General features: G+C 35.5%; 1 protein-coding gene across 3 annotated transcripts; it reads left to right on the top strand.

Moving 5' to 3' along the window:
• Window positions 1-2,722: 2,722 nt before the first annotated feature.
• rtkn2a (rhotekin 2a) lies at window positions 2,723-18,685 on the top strand. 3 transcript variants are annotated; one of them, XM_038300176.1, is made up of 13 exons: window positions 2,725-2,970; window positions 4,471-4,711; window positions 8,607-8,806; window positions 9,012-9,058; window positions 9,173-9,226; window positions 9,310-9,427; window positions 9,699-9,899; window positions 10,305-10,399; window positions 12,519-12,625; window positions 12,728-12,859; window positions 14,914-15,082; window positions 15,258-15,365; window positions 15,676-18,685. In XM_038300176.1, the coding sequence occupies exons 2-13, from the start codon at window positions 4,544-4,546 to the stop codon at window positions 16,374-16,376; spliced, it is 2,100 nt and encodes a 699-aa protein (XP_038156104.1). In that variant the 5' UTR covers window positions 2,725-2,970; window positions 4,471-4,543; the 3' UTR covers window positions 16,377-18,685. The 3 variants fall into 3 exon arrangements, with proteins under 3 accessions (XP_038156105.1, XP_038156106.1, XP_038156104.1); XM_038300177.1 differs by lacking the exon at window positions 12,728-12,859 and having other exon boundaries at window positions 2,723-2,970; XM_038300178.1 differs by lacking the exon at window positions 4,471-4,711 and having other exon boundaries at window positions 2,724-2,970.
• The last annotated feature ends 593 nt before the right edge of the window (window positions 18,686-19,278 follow it).

Here is a 19,278-nt window from a genome sequence, read left to right on the forward strand (position 1 = left end):
TACTGTTTCCGGTCAGCACTTTCAAAATAAAACACAAGGGAAACAATAATAAGACGAAAGGTTTCTATGCTTCATCTTGTATTAATGTCCCTTCCTGTCTCCAGCTTGTTTTTACATTTTCTCAATCTGCTGATCTCAGACCCCCAAAATTTGAAAATAAAGTCTGTCTTTTACAAACTGCATTAAGGTTTTAAAGAAGCTTAAACTGTTTTAACGAATCTATGTATCTCTTGTTTGCATTTAACATTATTTTGTATCCGGTGGTGTCAAAAGTACACACATTTGTTACTTAAGTAGAAGTATAGATACTGCAGTTTAAAAACACTCTGGTAAAAGTTAAAGTATCAACTTGACCTCTTTACAAAAATAAAAGTGAAAAAGTATGTGCTAAAGACTACTTAAAGTATAAAAGTATAAAGTAACCTTTAAAAAAAAAACACCCAGATGCCATTATATGAATTTAAAGCTAAATTTTACGACTATTTGGAAAATTTCATTGAGATAGGGCCAAGGATGGGGGAGCTGTTGTTGGTCTCCATCTCCCGATACGCTCTCTCCTGTGTCCGACCTTTCAGACATTTCAACATCTTTTTCTGAATCCAACATTGTAGCATGAAATAGACAATTCACGTTTGCAGTTTGAAGAACACCTGCTTGCTTCTGATGATTTCCTTTAGCCAACCAATGAGTGTTTGCGTTATATGACTCATCCAATTACACAAAATTTCAACTAGATGTGGATGGAGCCAATGATCTGCATTGGATGGCGCACATGATGTGAAATAAATATTTAAAAACATTAAACCGAAGCCAAGAGTAACAAGTAACATTTGTTTAAAAAATGTAAGGAATAGAAAGTACAGATACTTGTGTGAAAATGTAATGTGTAGAAGTCAGAAGTAGGAAGAAAATTAAGTAATGGAGTAAACTATAGATACCGAAAAAGTGTACTTAAGTACAGTAACAAAGTATTTGTACATCGTTACTTGACACCTCTGTTTATATCGGAAGTAGAGATGATTAGATGTAATTCAAACTCTTTTAGAAAGACTAAAATAATCCTACCAGAAACTTTATTTCAGGTACCAACTTCAGATGCATTTATCTAGCTGTGATTCATGGCCAAATTTTATTCTGCTACTTAAACTTGGCACAAACAAATGCAGACATTCAATCTTCAGCATTGTAATGTTGAATTAGTAATTATATGCTTCGTAATTTCTGTTGTTGGGAGCAGGATCATGCCAGATATATGCTGGTATATAAAGAGCTGATAAAGAGGGTCAGTATCACTCTGGGAGGTCCTGTAGAAAACCACTGCAGATTAATACATTAAATAATCAATAATGAATGAATGGTGGATAAAGAAAATGGAGAATGTCACCTGGCCATCCTTTATCAGACAATTATACAACGACAATGTTCAGTCTTCAGTCAGAAGCTTCTCCAGAGCTACTGTAAGACAGACAGCTACAGGAGACCCTTCCTTCGTACTGCCATCAGTCTCTACAACAAATGATCAATGGGCTATTTAGAAATTATTTGAAGCAACATACAGATAAGAAACAGAATCCATTTGTAAAAGTCTAGAATCTTTTTTGTCATTTAACAGGTCTGGTTTCAGAAGTCCAAAATGTGGTTCATAGAATCTATACGAAATAACTCCGTCCATGTACCCTTCCTCTAAATTTCACTATTTCCGTTATTGTCTCATTCATGAGATGGCATTATGTAAAACAAAAAATAAAAGTATAGAAAATGCTATTCCAGTTTCACAAATACAGAGTTTTCTTACCTTTCAATCCATGTTTTCAAGGAATCTCTGCTAAAAATTGTACTCAAGTTGCAATACCTCAATGTATTTTTGCTCTATTAAGAATGAAAAGTAGTCATCCAATATTTCACTCAAGTAAGTTAAAAAAGTTTAAAAAAAAGTAATTGGTAAAGAGGCTACTCAATTACTGAGTAACTGTTGGATTATAACATCTGATTCATATTTAGAAAGGATTCAGTCAGACATGCATATATGCCAATTCTGGTATTCTTGAAAAGTAAATATGTGAAAAATACAAAGAAATAATATAATTACAAAATAGATTTATATAAAAGAAAGATCCCTGAAGTTGGTTGATAGTTTTATTAGTAGTGGAGGCTGTAATGGATCATGTGGCTCTTTGTCCATGGCAGGGAGCAGAGGGCTTGCTCAGGGAAACTACACTTTCAAACGTGAAAAACCTGTGTCTTTGCCAAAGCAGACAAAGTGTTTTTTTTTAATATGATCATTGTGTTATATTTTTTATGTAGTATATTTAGAAGATTCAAGTAGAATCTATCTAATGCAATGTCATTTTCTACACAAAGCATTTTATCAAGTTAATTTTGGTAACAAAAACCTCCCCAAATTTTTACAGTATGTATTTTTTTTATGTTTCTTTAGCTTATTGGACAATAAAAGACATATTTAAATTATGTTTCGATCCAGAGGTTGGGTTTTCTGCTATAAAAACTGAATAAAATATGACTAATGAGGTGTGCAGATGGTAGATGACATCACATAGGCTGACTCAGAGGATTAGTGTGAGTGCATCGCTCAACTTTTAAGACATACCCCGTCTTTTAGTTTGAAACTACCACCGTTTCCTGTTTGGTATTTGCCAAGGCCCAGCTTGATGCAGCACATCAGCAGCAGAAGCGCCTGCGTCTACACTTCCAACCGTGGATGCTTCCAACTCAACCAGAAGCAATGTCCGCCAGAACCGAGTGGGCGGGTTTCCTGGACTCACTGCTCACTTTCAGAAAGCTTTTGTTTCTGCAGCACCACCTTGGCTTCACAGCTGGCAAAATGAGACTATTATGCCTGATTGCAGCATAAAGTGCGGGTCAATTTAACAGGGATGCAGAGGAGTCAAAACCACAAATGAAAAAAGGATTTCTAAAGGACCAACCTTGATGACTTTAAAGACCCAAAAGGTAAGATATACATTAAACATGTTATTCAAACGTGATACCAACTGTAATAATAAATTCTACATTTTATAAAATGCAACAATATTAAAATTATATTAGATTTTCTTTGGAACCAAATGAATTCTATCTTCTAACAAAAACAAATTAAACGCTAAAATACAAACAGATACTTCAATTTAGTTTAAAAATGTAAATATAATAATTAATATATATTCAAATATTTTAGTGACATCTGGTTGAATTTCTGTGTATTTAGAATAAAATATCCGAATTGGCCTCTATATCGGTTTTGAAGTTATTAAAATGTATGCCTCACACATGATGTGATGTCCCATAATACCATAGTTTCTTGAATTGGTTGAAGGTACCAAGTCTTGTGTCTCTTTGCATTGGTTTTTGTTTTCCTACTTTAAACATGATGGAAAAATCAAACCAAAGTAAAACTATACAATTTTTTTTTCATCGTTGCATTTCAGTTTTTGTAGCTATAAAAATATCAAATAACTTGTTTTAGCTGTTTTTATATGTATAGAACTACTAGTGTACTATATCTATCTATCTATCTATCTATCTATCTATCTATCTATCTATCTATCTATCTATCTATCTATCTGTCTGTCTGTCTGTCTGTCTGTCTGTCTGTCTGTCTGTCTGTCTGTCTGTCTGACTGTCTGTCTGTCTGTCTGTCTGTCTGTCGATATCTGTCTGTCGATATCTATCTATCTATCTATCTATCTATCTATCTATCTATCTATCTATCTATCTATCTATCTATCTATCTATCTATCTATCATCTATCTATCTATTTTATATAATAATATACATTTAATAATATATATCTATCTATCTATCTATATATATATATATATATATATATATATATATATATATATATATATATATATATATATATATATATATATAAATATATAAAAATTGTATACACAAAATAAAATATATATGTATATATACAAATTAAAATAATAAAAAAAATATATATTTTTGTTTTTATATAATAATATACATATAATAATATTATATACGTATATATATATATATATATTTTTTTTTTTTTATTTTTTTTTTTATTTTATATATATATACATATATATTTTATTTTGCGTATAACATTTTTAAAACCCTGTCGTTCTTGTCTGCTGCGCTGACGTAAGGACGTCAGCGTAAGAACGTTCAATTTATGTAAGGGGACGAGCCGTAGTGAACCTTAGCACCTTTTTTATGGTTGTGTGATTACTTATGTAGTTACTTGTCTCAAAATTAATGTGAATTTTAAATAAATTAAGTAAATCTAATTTTTCATTTATTTTAATTTGCATTCAATATTTAGTTTGCATTTACACCGAGTAAACATTGTCGATATATAATCTTTTTTTCAAATTATGTTAACTTTTAGACACCGCGCTGTCTTTTCTAAATTGTATTGGTTGAGCGGTGTGATCTTTCTGTTTTCCAAACTGAATGTTGTTATTATTGATTCGGTAGACGTGTTTAGAGAAATCGAGCACACCCACGTCCGTTGGAAAGGGACGTTAGAAATCTGAGCCTGAAGGCGTGGATGCGTGTTTTGAGCAGCGAATGGACAGGAAAGATGGAGGACCAGCGGGATGTTCAAACTTCCAAACGACAAGGCAGCTATAAATCTGGATTATCTGCAGGTTCTGCCATGGCTATGGAGATTAAACGAAAGAAAATACGAGAAAGCCCTCTGCTCTTACAGAAAGAGGTATGTTTAAAGAGGCGACGACACGAGATGTGGTTAAATGAAATGACAGTAAATGCCCGAAGCGTTACAAAGTGAAATAAGTAAGGCTAACACAGTGCAACATACCTAAGAGCAACGTCTATTCTCGTTTTTTAATCAGAATGTTTAATTGAAGACAACACTAAACCTCTTTTCGTGTACCCGTTTTCTTCATAGAAGCACAGAACCTGCCATTTTTGTTTCTGTTCATTTTGGTTCAAACTGGTCAAAACATGAAATGACAAACCTGCAGCTATTTAGAGGGAATGCATTTTCTGTTTATAGGACAGATAACTAAAAAGGTGCACATCTTTAGTCCTGATATAGAGGGTAAGCAGTTGTTTGTAGATTAACTTAACATTTTGCTCCATTTATTCACAAACTCCAATCATGTATAGATGATTAGAAATCAAGCAATCTTTGTCTGCCCAAGTTGCTCTTGAATGGGAGACGATGCTCACTGTATGTATCTTATATTGCAGGGTTATTTCCATGCCAGATTGCAAATATCACAATCATTTTTATTAACTATAAATTAAGTTTTTTTTTATTTGAGTGAGCATTTAAGAGGGTTTTTAATGGCTTAAACATCATCATCTTTATTTTAGACCTTAAAGTCATTGATTATCCCAGATTTTGAATAAAATGTTTAATGTTTGCTCTCTTATTGCATGAATGGGCAATAAACCAGATCTATAATAACATGATCTCAATTATTTACTCAAAGTCTACAAAAGATGTCTACTTCTGAAAGTAGTTTGACATTTGAATGCTTTATTACGTAGTTTATTAGCAGTTCCTTCATAATGGGGTTGTGTATATTTAACAAGGCACTTCAGAAATTTGCTAAATCCCAGTTTTAGCAACTCCTGTGAATCTTATGCGATTAAAAAGTATTAAAGCTAAGTAACCTTTGAATAAAATGTCACTAAATTAAATCTGTGTGCATTTTAAAGATCAAAATTTCCCCCAGCTTTTTCGGGGTTTTTTCTGAAGCTAAAAACAAAAAGAAAACTGGCAAGAGGAAAAGTAGTTTGCACTTGATAAGTCAATTATTGACTTTGTTGTCATATATGTCAATATAATAAAACAAAGGTTGAAGTAGTGACGTGCAAAGCAATTGCTGAATAATATTTTTACCCTATTTTCTGTTGATTGGCTCTGAATGTTCTTTTTTTTTCACGTTTATTTATTCAATTCAATTAAAAATGATTGTATTGAACTCCAATGGGAATTTCAATCTTAAAGTTATGAGGTTGTTCTCAATAGGTTGATGTTGATGTTAATAGCTGTAAGCAGGAGGGATTTTCTGTAGTGGTCTGAGTTGCTACGGGCTGGCAAAGCCTCTGACTAAAGACACTCTGACAAGGATGGTCACTGTTTTCCATAATCTTCTTTACTTTGTGAAAAATTCCTCTTTGTGAAAGAAGAGTTCTTTGAATAGCTCATTGATTGTTTTAGGTCATTCTTCTGATTTTGTTACCACAGTAGATGATAGATTAACTGAATTAATATTTCCCTTTTTTGTGGGAGTTAAAAGAAAAGCATAATTAAAAAAAATGTTATTTAATGCATCTGCTAAATGACATATAAAGGTTACAGACATAAGATTCAATGCAAAGATTGTTGCAAGGTCAATTGACCAATGCTATCAGCTCAGTTTTATTACAACTTCTTTTCAGTCTTTATTAGAGATAGATGGATATATTTTTGGCCGATAGCATTTATTTCTTGCATTGGAATCTGCTGATGCATGCATGCCTTCCCAGTTTGCAGGTTCAGTTCATTCAGCAGCCATGCCTTAAAATCACATGAAGCAATGCATTGCCTCTTAATAATAATAATAATAATAATACATTTTATTTAACAGCGCCTTTCTTGACACTCAAGGTCACTTTACAAATAATACAAAAAAAAAAATAAAAAGAGATGAAAATACAAAATACAGATACAGGAACATAAAAAACAGAGAACAAAAAACAATTATGGATAGGGAAAAGAGCAGTGTATTCACAGATAAGCGAGCTGGAACAGATGGGTTTTGAGTCTGGCTTTGAATAAGGTGAGAGAGTCAATACTGCGGAGGTCGGGAGGAAGTGAGTTCCAGAGCTGGGGAGCAGAGCGGCTGAAGGATCTGCTCCCCATGGTGACAAGTCGAGCTGGGGGTACAGTGAGGTGGATGGAGGAGGAGGATCTAAGGGAGCGGGAGGAGGTGGCAATGTGAAGGAGGTCTGACAGATATGAAGGAGCAAGGTTATGGATGGCTTTGAAAGTATAGAGAAGGATTTTGAATTGAATTCTGAATTGAACTGGGAGCCAATGGAGTTGGTGAAGAACAGGGGAAATATGATGGAAGGAGGGGGTTCTGGTGATGACACGAGCAGCGGAGTTCTGAAGAAGTTGAAGTTTATGGAGAGATTTATGAGGGAGGCCGAAAAGAAGAGAATTGCAATAATAATTGCAATAATCTTCCTCTGTTTTTATTTGATTTGTTAATAAATTTGTATTTGTTGTATAATTTGAGTTTTGTATAAAATTTGCTATCATTTGTGTTATTATTTCATGCACATGGAGAAAAAAAAGGCAGAATCGGCTTCATGAGCTCCAAAAACACGGAAAAATGCTAATCAGGGATTAGTCATTTGTTAAAATAATCACTAGAGATCAACCTTACAAAAAACTAAAACTACCGGTACTATATGTTTCAAAATATATCTTTGTCTATGCGATCATACCATATTAAAGGTCTGATTACCATTGTGACCTGCCTGTTTTGTAATGTGCCTTGAGATGATATATGTTGTAAATCTGTGCCATATAAAGATCAGAAAAAATCTCATTATGTACTTGTTTTCTTATTTAATTTTAATCTATCATGTATTACAGAAACTTCAAGTTATTCTCTTTCATAGTGGATATTTTTTTAATTCAACAGTTAAATTAAAACACCATATCCACAAAGGTAGCTCAAACGAGACCCTTGGATCTGCCAAATTCCCAATCAATACATTTAACATTTGCACTAGAGACTGCCTGATACAGGTTTTTAAAGGCCGATGCTGAAACGGATTATTTAGACATCAGTTTACTCAATCCCTGAAATGTTGTGCTGATTTTTATGTTTATTTTTTGGGGCCAAATCTTATGTCTGAATATTGTTTTTTTTCTACCTCCTTACATGACCAAAGTGGCACAAGATAACAAATCTTACACAAGTCTCAATTAACAAAAGAAAGGAAATATTTATCAACCAATACCCCTCATTTGTGTAAACCACATACATTATTTTTTTTCCTTCTGCTGTAAAAGCCTGATCAATGCATTCTTTATCAACAGGTTAAAACAGCCAAACAGATGCTGTTACATTAGGTCTAATGTTGTCAAGGGTTTCAAACTTTTCTTTGTTTGGCCTCTAGTTGTAAATAATATACTTTGTTTAGCAGATAGTAACTTAGCATTAGTTTTTGTGGAACCATTTCCTGTTTGATTTATTATCAGCCAGTTGAATCAAAATTAATTTTCTGTTTCCACACATTTCACAAAACACAGAATACTAAAAGTATAAGAAAAAGTGGGTATAAAAAGTTGATTATTCTTTCCTATTAGATATAAGCTTAAGTTTTATTGTTGGTACTTGAATGGGACTTACCTGTAGCTATCAGTTTTGTGAGATGAGCAAACTATTTAAATAGGCTTGACATATAAAAGTTGACATATATATGTCAACTTTTTTAGAAAGACACCTTCCTGTATGTGACTCATTTAAGTCTTTAAGAAGTTCTAAATGAACATATTATTGGGGAACCTTCTTTTTTACGCCTTGAATTTACCCATGCTGTCTGTGGGTAACATCCTGTTGTTTTTTCTGGCCTTAAAGAATACAAGCATGCAAGAGAAGCTTGCCTTTGAGATGAGAATCCGTGAGGGAGCGTACAAGCTGCTGCTGGCCTGCAGTAAAAGGGAACAAGTTCTCAGCGCTTCCAAGAACCTGCTGACCTGCAGCGCCAGGATCAAGGCTTATCTAGCCCAGCTGCAGCGGGAGAAAGGAGAGCCGGACGCGATAAGAGCAGAGAGAAGGTAAAAAAAAAAAAAAGTTTTGTGACACGTGTGAAGATGTATAAAAACACAAGTTGAACATTCTTGTTGCAGATTACTACCAACATTAGGAAAACATTTCTGGGTGGAGTTTGTAAATGGCAAACGTAGATCTGGTTTCTGAAATTAAAATGTTGAGTTGGGAGAACCTTGAATTGAATACTGTTTTTTGAAAACTGCTTCACAGGCTTGGATCTTCTCGTTTACCCTGTACTGGCACCATCGCAATTACTGGTAATACTATTCATATCTATTTAAAAATCATATGCCGCTTGTGAAACTGCATTTTTGCTGATTTTTATTAGTAGTTAGTATCTAATAGTAGATTTTTCCTTTCCTTTATTCTAGGCCTGCGGTTCCCTTTATTGTGGAGGGATTCAGACCATTTTAACAACAGAGGAAGTATGTTCTCCCAAAGAATCATATAATGTCCTCTGTTGTGTTTCCTATGCTAACACACGCTGCGGCTCCTTTGTGTTTGCTAGGCTCTCGTCGGGTTGCGGTGTTCTGTCTGATGCAGATTGGCTCTGAAGTTTTTGACACCGACATGGTTGTTGTGGACAGATCCGTCACCGATATCTGCTTTGAGGGAGTCACCATATTGTAAATATATTTTCTATATTCTATTCCTCTATTCATAGCCTCAAAACATAAGCAGTGTGATTTTGCAGGATATTTAGCTGCAGATGGGTATCTTTTTTTTTTTTTTATAATGTTACAAGATTTTTTTTTTTCAGAATTAGACCCCTTTTTTATGAATTATCAGTCTTATGGATTTTTCCTGTTCACACTGCTGGTAATTTGTGTTAAATTTCAGCTTTATTTCATTACATACTTCAAATGTTTTCATTATACTGTTATTATTGCCCTATAGCAAAGATGTAGTTCCTCAATTTGAGCTGAAGGTGGAGCTGTGGAGCTGTTCTCTGGAGGAAGAGCTCACCTTGTCCAACACACCAAAGAAACTTGCAAAGAAGCTCCGTAACTCCTTGGGAAAGAGTGCTGGAAAGAAGCTCTGCTCCCTGCTGGACACTCCAGACCCTGATAGCTTCCTGCAGGACAACCCAATACCTTTGTATGTATTTCTTTATTATATAACTAATCCTGCAACTTGTCTTGGCTTTCTGTCTGCTCTTTGGAACCATTTTGACACTGGGACGCTGTACAAATCTGAGGGGGTTTGTGTGGGATTTTTTCAAAAGACAGCTTCAAATATCCTAATAAGGATTAGATGACTGGGTGTAGTAGTGACTATTTTTAGCTTTCAGATATTAATAGATATTTTTTTTTATATTAGTACTGGGATTTTCCCATATTCTTGTGTAGGTCTGTCTCAAGTTCAAAAGTGCACAAAAGTGTATTTAAGGAAATCAGCTTGGAGGGATAAAGTCTATTCATTCTAAAAAGAAGCCGTTTGAGATTTACAGGATGTTTAAAGCTCTGAACTTTGATCTGTTTATGTGTATCTACCTATAATCAGGGGAGCCAAATACAGCCTGATGGCGTGCACAACACTCGGCCTGCCTGATGCTGATAGCAGCTTTCAGTCTCACTCCCTCATCGTCTACCAAGATGGTAAGAGACAAAGACGCCAACCTTATTTATGGCCTATAGAGAGACAACAATCTCCAGCTCATAAATGTAATCAATACAAAGTTAATGATGCCTAATTTATTCATTATGATTATATATGGAAAGCTACATTTATGTCTATTAATGTGTTATTGAGGTTCATTTTGGTTTTGGTTGGTGTTAATGTTGAATTTCAATCCAAATGTAATAAATTTGCACTATAATTTAATAGTTTTAACATTCACAATGCATACAATAAAACCCAATGTATTTTATCAAAACAAAAAAGTTCATAACTCTTCAGAATGGATTCTTCTTTGATGAAAAGTTTCACATCTTCTATGAGAGACTTTTTCAGTCTATGGAGTTACAGGTAAACTCTGGCTTACCAGTGGATCTACCTTAAGTTTAACAGCGGCAGTTGAAAAAAAAAAAAAAATGTCAAGAAGACTTTTTTTTCCCTAACCTGAATTATTGGGACACAGCAGGAAATGTTGTATGTAATTGTGAAGTGGTATGAAAAAGCTAAGAGGTTTACAAAATCATTTAAAAGCTTATTTTTACTGCTAAATAAAATCATTTGCAACATTTGCCTTAAAAAAAAAACCAAATCAGTCAAAATTATCAAAGTATAGATTAATACAGGGTGGATTCGGATTTTCTGTCACAATGTTAGGTGTTTAAAGAGACAAAGTAGCATCAGTAAGACTAAGGAGAAAAGCAGACAGGTCAGTGATACATTTAGCTTCAGGATGAGCACTGTTCCTTCCATTATCTGACTGTAGAACATGACATGGCTGCAAACCTGCCAAAATGTATCTGTCTATCAAAACGTACAGGCCAGAATTTGGTAGCATTTACCAGTAATGTAATACAGACAGTTGACAAGGAGAATCCTATAAGAAATCCTTCATGCAGTTTTCCATGCATGGAATAAGGCGCTCAGCTCAGTTGAGAACAAAATCAAATTTTTGTTGCCATGCAGTCAAAAAAAAGCCTAATCTTTTGGAAAGAGAATACTTTATGTTGCCTTAAACAGAAACCAGTCAGGATGTTTTGCACGGAGAAGCAGGTTGGCAGCATTATGCTGTGGGAATGCTTCAGCAGATACAGAGCAGTTAGTCAGAGTTGATGGGATAGGCAGCAAAAGAAGCAGAGACGCACCTTCTAGCTGGACACTAACCCTAGATATGCAGCCAGGATGAGAATGAAAGGGTTCAGTTCAAAGCGTATTCAAGTGTTAAAATGACCCAGTCAAAGTCCAGATGGACCGAAATCAGACAGATCTCCTTCCAGTATGACTGAGTTGGCAAAAAAAAAAAAAAAAAAAAAGTTCAGTCTGCAGATTTAGCAAAGCTAAAAATCATTTCAGCTGCTGACGTTAGCTTTATTAAATACTAAATTCAAATGCAGACGAGACATCAAAGTTTAATTTAGCAAAACCTTCCAAAGTCTTTACTTCCACTTAACGGTTATTCACAACTCCTGTGTTAAACAGCCACATTACATTCTGAAAACATTCTTTGAAGTAGGGCTGTATCTAAAGATTATTTTGCTAATCGATTAATCTGTCGATTATGTTTTTCAATCAATCGATTAATGATCGGATTGCAATTGGTTCCTTAAAGAAGAGTTTTTGCAAAATTGAACCAGGTAAAAATTAAGTTTTTCCATTTGAGGAGTTCTGGATAGAGCATATTGACAGAGCAAAAATGTTTTTTTATCATAAATGCAAAATGTAAAATTTTTTTTTAGTTTACAATTTTGGTACAATTACTGCTTTAAGTGTGTCGCTCTGTCTGCTTAAGACACATTTTAGAGTCTCTTTACTCCAGTTAACAATTAATCAATTACTAAATTAGTTGACAATTATTTCAATAATAGATTAATCACGATTAATCCAATTTATTTGTTTTAGCCATTGTTTGTAGTACTATAAAATGTGAAAAGGTGCCTAGGAATCTAAACCTTTTGAACACCCTGTTGAAGGGATGTTTGAGTAACTGTTAGATTAAATTATACAATAGAAAGAGATGACATAGTTTTTGCCCTCTAGGTAAAAATGTTTAACATTATTTCACTTTAAAATATCTTCTTTTTGTTCTCTTTCTCATCCTAACAGCTGAGTGGTCATCTTGGCTCCCCCTCTACGGCAACCTGTGCTGCCGGCTAGTGGCACAGCCGGCCTGCATGACGCAGAGCATGATGAGCGGCTATTTGAGTCAGAAGGTAGACAGCTTCGCTTATTACATCACATAGAATGACTACGTTTTGGTGTGGTTTATGCAATCATCCTTCTTTTTTTTTTTTTGTCCCTCTGTTGATTTTCAGCAAAGTGTGGAGGGAGTAAACCGCTGCTGCAATCTCTACTGTGTGCTGAGCGCCGGCTCTTTGTCCTGTTACTTCACCCCAGAAGAAATCGATGCTAAAGTGCAACCGACTCTTAATGTGCAAATCAATAATGTGAGAGAGGGGAATATAAAACAGATATATAAGCAGAGAAGATACAGAAAAAACGTAGCTTCTCACTTTAGTGTATTAACTTAATAACTCAGTTTTTTTTTTCCTGAATGAATGTTGGTATGAGATACTAGCATTATCTCACTGTATTGAAGTTAGATGCAGCCGCCTGTTCTTTTTTTAAGGTAGAATAATCATAGAGCTTCCAGCTCCAATTAATTTTGAAAACATATTGGGGGCACACATTTAACTTTATTCGTTTAGTGGAAACTTTTCTAATCTCCAGATGGTCAAAATTATGTCTACAGGCTCAAATATACCCCTTCCCCACATAAAATGTGTTAACATTTCTCTTCATATATTAATTAATACACCACATGCTGTATGAATTAATCAATCTTTGTAGAGCACTTTCCATAAAAAAAACAAAAAAAACAACACATGTAACTCAAGCTAATTAAACCAAACAAAAAGACAGATAATTAGAAGAATCACAGAGGATGAGGATAAGAGAAAATGTTCTGGAAAAATCTGCTAGACAATAACTTCAAGATAAAGAAGTTAAGAAAGCAGTTTTAGAACGGTGATTAAAATAATAGCAAATACATTACACATGAACTAGATATGAATATAAAACTTATTAGAATGTTCAATTAGAAAATATCGAAGCAATAATATGTGATAGGGAACAATTATGGTCTAGCTTAAAGTCTGAAGGAGTTATTTGTTCTTTAAACTATCCAAGCTCTCAGCTGTGCTCAGGTCCTCGGGAAGGCTGTTTCAAAGGTACCATAAAAGCCAAATTACATCTCACAGTGGGTTGGTCCTTTTTTTGTTCTCTCTGTAGCTGCATAGATGACTCTTGAGGAGACCTGGGAGGTTTGGAGGGCTTGTTTGATTAAAAGCGTAAATAGGTAGTATTAAACAATCGTAACTTTTTAAAATGCTTGTAAAAAGTTCTTAAATTGTTCCTGAAAGGCACTTGAGAAATCCTTGCATAACTATGGATTCACCCAGGCATTTATCCTCTTAAGTGTTGAATCTCTTCGAAGTTGTGTTATTTCCTGTTTTAGATTAGTGTTGATGTGTGTTTGGAAACATGGTCCTGTTTGAATACCTGCTGGGGCCCAAGTGTTATCCTTCCTCATGTAGATTTGAGGGAAAGTTATTCAACCCATTTTGTGGATTATATCAGTACCACTGAGGGTGAATCTGACCCACAGCATCATACTACCCTCATCGTGCTTTCTTCACCATACATTCTATCTATCTACTTTTTATTACAGTGACCTCATAGCTTAGGCCTTGTCCCATTTGATCATACATTTCTTGCTGAGACCCATTCTAGAGCAGTTTTCTCATTTCTCCCTGTCATTCTGGGTTGATGCAACTAGCTCTAGTTTGGGCTGAGACACTGATATTTTCAGTCCATCTTAGGCTTAATCACTGGTGATTCATAGGATTATCTGGAAATCTAAACATGTGTGGGAGACAGGTTGACTCAGGTTGTTGGATTAGGATAGAAGTTTGTATTAAAACAGAATGGGTATTCCAAGCACACATCAGAACTAGTTTTAAAATGGAAACAAGCTGTTATTTAGCCTCTGAAATGACCCTGGCTTTAGTGTTTATAACTTTTATAACAACCTTTATAAACTTTCAATAAAAGTTCAGTTTGTGCCAAAAAATCAACTAATTTAATAAGAATTTGTATTTCTAAGAAGAAAAGTAGCCAGAATTAGGCTAGGAGCTTATTTATAGCTCAGGGATAATTAATCAAGCATTTATTTGAACCTGTATAAATATTTTAATTATCTGTTAAGAGGAAAAATCCACACAAAATTATAATTTTCTTGCACTCAGTTCTTGTGAATAAAAGACCCTAAAGTTGCTAGATGTTGAATTAATCCACAATTGAACCTTTTAAAAGTCCAGATTAATGATATCCCTGCATGTGTTGAGTGTATGTAATCATCTTAGCAGTCTTGTTTCTCACACTGAGATCAGACTTAAATAAAACATTTTTTTCCATCTTATTGCTCTTAATGCTCCTGTAGGAGACCCGGATTTGTGTGCTGGACAAAGAGAGAGGTGGCCGAACATCTAAGAGTTTGTCGATCATCAACCCTTCACCCGAGGGATCTCAGAATGTTGTGTTCACTGCGGACTCCAGGGAGGAGCTGGAGGAATGGGTAGACTCCCTCCACCAGCACTTCTATGACCAGAGTAAGACTTTCTATTTGAGCTTTAAAAGTGAGAGGTAATATTTATCTAATATTGCTAATATGATTAGAGCGTCTGTACCATTAAAGTCTCCTGACACTTGGAGAAAATCTGCTCAGGATGAAAGAGCAGTAACCTTTTATCACCGTCTCTCATGTCCGTCCTTATTTATGACCAGGCCAGTGGCTTCATTGCTGCGATCGGCTAATGAAAATTGAGGTGGCATCACCACGGAAACCATCACTTTTCCTGGCCAAGCAGGCCGACTCTGTTTACAACGACCTCAGTGAGTATAATAATTTGAATTAGAGTCCAAAGTGATTTAAAGGGAAGCTGATATTTGGCTGCAGCTTTGAAAAAAGTTCTATTTCATTTAAGATAATGTTTTCCCATCACCTCACAAAAAATATTTTTCTTCATTCCAAAAAATGATGCATGCAAATGAAATCCTTTTACATGCAAATGAGAAACCAGGGATGCGTGTCTCTGTGTCCTTTGAGAATTATTTCTTTCACACGTCAGACGTGGGGAGAGAAAGCAGAAATGTTTCATCTGTGAATTTCCTTTGTCGTTGGTTAATTTAATATCTCCCTTAGGTATAAATTCGCCCAGCAAGTTTGAGAGCATCACAGACATTATCCATAGTAAAATAGAAGAGACAGATGGCCGCTTCCTTATTGGGCAGGAGGAGAAGACGGAGGCCCCTAACTGGTCCTCTCTGTTTGATGGGTCCCATTCAGTGGTGGTGGAGAAGAGTTTGTTGTCCCAGAGCAAAACCTCCACCCCCTGTTCAAGCCCAAACCACAACACCAGCTCCACCCCCCTCAGCAATAAGAAGCGGCGGGCTCCGCCCCCTCCCTCTGATGTAAAGCCTTATTCCAACCCTCCCCGTCCACCCAGACCTCCCCTGCCCTCCTCTCTGCGTCACCCACCTCCTCCTCCAAACCAGGAGAAGGAAAACTCCGGCACTTCAATTTCACGTCCAACCATGAGGTCCAAAACGGGCAGACCCTCTCTGGATGCCAAGTTCTCTGCTATCATCCAGCAGCTCCAACGGAACAACGCCGGAGGCGCAGCTGCTTCGAGCCGAAAGAACGCTCCACTGGCCGTCCTGGACATGCACACCCAGGGTCCAACTCAGCTGTCACTACAGCAGCCTGACTGCCAGAACCACAGCCTCCAGATCCCCGAGGATGCAGCCGATCCTGTGTTTGTCAGAGGCTGCAGTGGAACCGGTCCCGTTCCGGCGCCACGCACTAAGCTGAGGAAGTCTTTCAGAGAGAGGATGAACCTCTAAGCTGTGTGATACCAAACTTTTCTGAATCCTTCCAGCCAAACAGTTCCCAAAAACTCATCACCAGCATTAATGTTATTTTCACTTTGGGGTCTGAAATTATTCATTCCAATTTTCAGAAAATGTGAGTTATTTTAATTTTTTTTCTTTAAAGGAAGTTTGGGTGCATAACTTTAGTTTTCTTTAAGCATACAGAGCAAATTACATATAGAGACACCTCGGCTAGTATTCGACTAAATATTCTGAACATGTTGCAGAGAAACGCCACAGTGTCTGTTGTCATTAACAAGGGTCCCGCTTCTAAAAAGTGTTCTTATCATAGATCCGGTACTTGTGAAAAGGCGGTAGTTTAGGATAATTGTCCCGTTGGAACTGTTAGTGTTTGTAGGTTAAAAAGCCTTACATGAAGTCATCCAACATTCTTCCTGGTCATAAATATAAAACTTAACCAACCCAGGATGTGAAATTTAGTCAGTATCCTCTCAAGTATTCAGTTCAAACCGTGCCTCTAAAGCATATTCTAGATTTAGTTTTTCTAGCTGATTGGTTGGTTGATGGGTTGTTCATGAACGTTCTCCAATTCCTTTTCTTCAAAGGTTTACGGTTTAAAATAAGAGGGTTTCAATTTGTTGCTAGATAAGAATTTTTTGAAGTGTGGAGATAAGCCATCAGACCAAGAAATCCCCCAAAAAACTGTCACGCATGGAAGCATCATGCTGAGGGGTCTATACGGCTGTTGGAGGTAGTAATGCATTAAATGTGGTAGACTAAAAATTTGGAGAAAAAAGACAAATAAGCAAACTTTGGCTTTAGAATGGAGCACACTTACTATTTGCTCTTCAGCAAGAATTGTGCCACAAGCTTGTTGACAACAAGAAAAACTTGCTGTCTGAGGCAACCTTTTACCAATTATAGATTCATACATGTTGATATTTGAATGTTTATTTTTTTTATTATCAATAAACCTTCATCTAGAATGGTTCAAGTTTTTCATTAAAGGGTTAAATATCCTATTAAATTATGGTCATGATAACTTGTAGGTAGAAACATTTGATTCAGTGTGTGTGCGCTTCTCTTTAGCACAAATAACGGATACAACCACTTTATCTGATTCACGTAACATTAATGAAATCAGAAATGTTGTCTCCATATGTGTGCCCACTAGGTATAAACTGTTTAACGGTTTGAGGCAGATTATCTTGAATGTTGTGTTTTATTGTAAACTGTCAAGAATTACTACGTTCATATTTATGAAACATTTAAAAACCTGCATCTTGGGTTAAATAAAGTACACAACGATTAACAGGTAATGTAGGATTTTAGGAATAAAATCTAAAAAAATAGGATGCTTAAAGGGTAGAGATGCTCTGGTAGGAGGGTGGATTTTTTTTTAGACAGAGCGCTACCTGGGGGTGGACGTCTTTATTAATGGGGGCAAACTGCAATGTAGCAGCTTTCAGTGAATTTACAATGTTTAGAAAAATTTTAGAAAATGAGTTTTAGAAGACTTTAAAAGGAAAACTACCCCACTTTTATGAAATGTTGGCATGTTTGCGATTTATCAATGTTTCTGGTTGCAAAGAAAGTAAGAAAAGTTTGTTTTGGTTTTATTTTTATATGTTGAGGTCTCATACTGTCATGGAGCCTGCTGGATTTGCGGATGTACTCAGATTAGTTTTTATCTCTGAGGTGGGATAAGATTACGTAAGGAAGTGTAAGTTGGCGGTTTTTATTTATTGCTGCTAACGGTTCTAATCAAAAATACTCAATATATATTAGCTCTATAATCACTTTATATCTAAAGAAATGGTAAAACTTTGATTAGCAGCCTCTCCTGTTGCAAACAGGGATGGGAATTAATGTTAATTAATTCCTAACCTATAAGTAATTGGGAAAAAGCTCAAGATTTAAATAAAAATGCTGTGAATAATTGTTCCTACTGGAGCTGGGTAAAATCTATTAGTAGGGTAAAAGGTTTACAAAACATATTGCATCTCTAATAAGGTGCCTCTGAGTGATTAAAAACATCAATATAAAAACATCACTATAAACACATTTTCAATTTTTCAAGCTACTACAATTTTCAGGAATTGGGTCACAGATAACCAGTTCATACCACAATGTCGGTGCTGCACAGACAAATCTGCTGCTTTTCTTCAATAACATTCTTTTTATTTGCTTAACCCTGATGTGAGAAGACACTTCAGTCCAACAAAAAAAGAAAAGCTTGTTTCTTTGATTCAGATCTATAATAGGAACTAAAATGGAAAAAAAAAAAAAAAAAAGATACAGTTGAGTCGACTTAAATTGAAGTTTGTCTGTTTGGGTAACAGCAGACAAGCCTCTGCTTTTGGGGCCATCGACATGTTCTACTTAACTGTGACGACTTTATGACCACTGTAGCTCATTTTAAAGAAAAGCAATTGCGAGCAGTAATGTGGCTTCTCTGTTCCCCCTTGAGGTCTTTAATAGAGTAACCTTGTTTTTTAGTGGCTGCACAGTACGTCTAACAATATAACACAGCAGCCAATAAATGCTCTGAACATAATTGAATGAATGGACCTTTTGAGTGGCCTGAATAATGAATGTCCTTGTGTGCTTGTTTTGAACATACCCAGTACTGAGAGCCCCCTAAATATTTCAGCCACTTAATGGCATTGTACTGAAGAATGGTTATCGTAATTAACCACAGAGTACAAAACATTGCTTTTGCTAAAATAACCTGAAGAGATGAGGGAGCTAGGGGAGAGGGACAGTAACTGTCTGTGTTGTTCTGCAGATTTGTTTAAAATTATACAGAAAGGTTAAAGCTTTGGGAGAGAAAAGGGAATGTATGCCAGATGTGTTTATGCTTGCTGGGAATTATTTGGCTTCTCTACCGTACGTTCTTGGAAATCTTAACTTC

Source organism: Cyprinodon tularosa, unplaced genomic scaffold, assembly GCF_016077235.1.
Source record: "Cyprinodon tularosa strain WSP-4 unplaced genomic scaffold, ASM1607723v1 ctg441, whole genome shotgun sequence".
NCBI classification, from domain to species: Eukaryota; Metazoa; Chordata; class Actinopteri; order Cyprinodontiformes; family Cyprinodontidae; genus Cyprinodon; species Cyprinodon tularosa.

Coding starts and splice junctions, on each gene's coding strand:
- rtkn2a (XM_038300176.1), top strand. CDS start 4,544: ATGCGTGTTTTGAGCAGCGAATGGACAGGAAAGATGGAGGACCAGCGG. Junction 8,807..9,011: donor GCGATAAGAGCAGAGAGAAG/GTAAAAAAAAAA, acceptor ACTGCTTCACAG/GCTTGGATCTTCTCGTTTAC. Junction 9,227..9,309: donor CCATTTTAACAACAGAGGAA/GTATGTTCTCCC, acceptor TGTGTTTGCTAG/GCTCTCGTCGGGTTGCGGTG.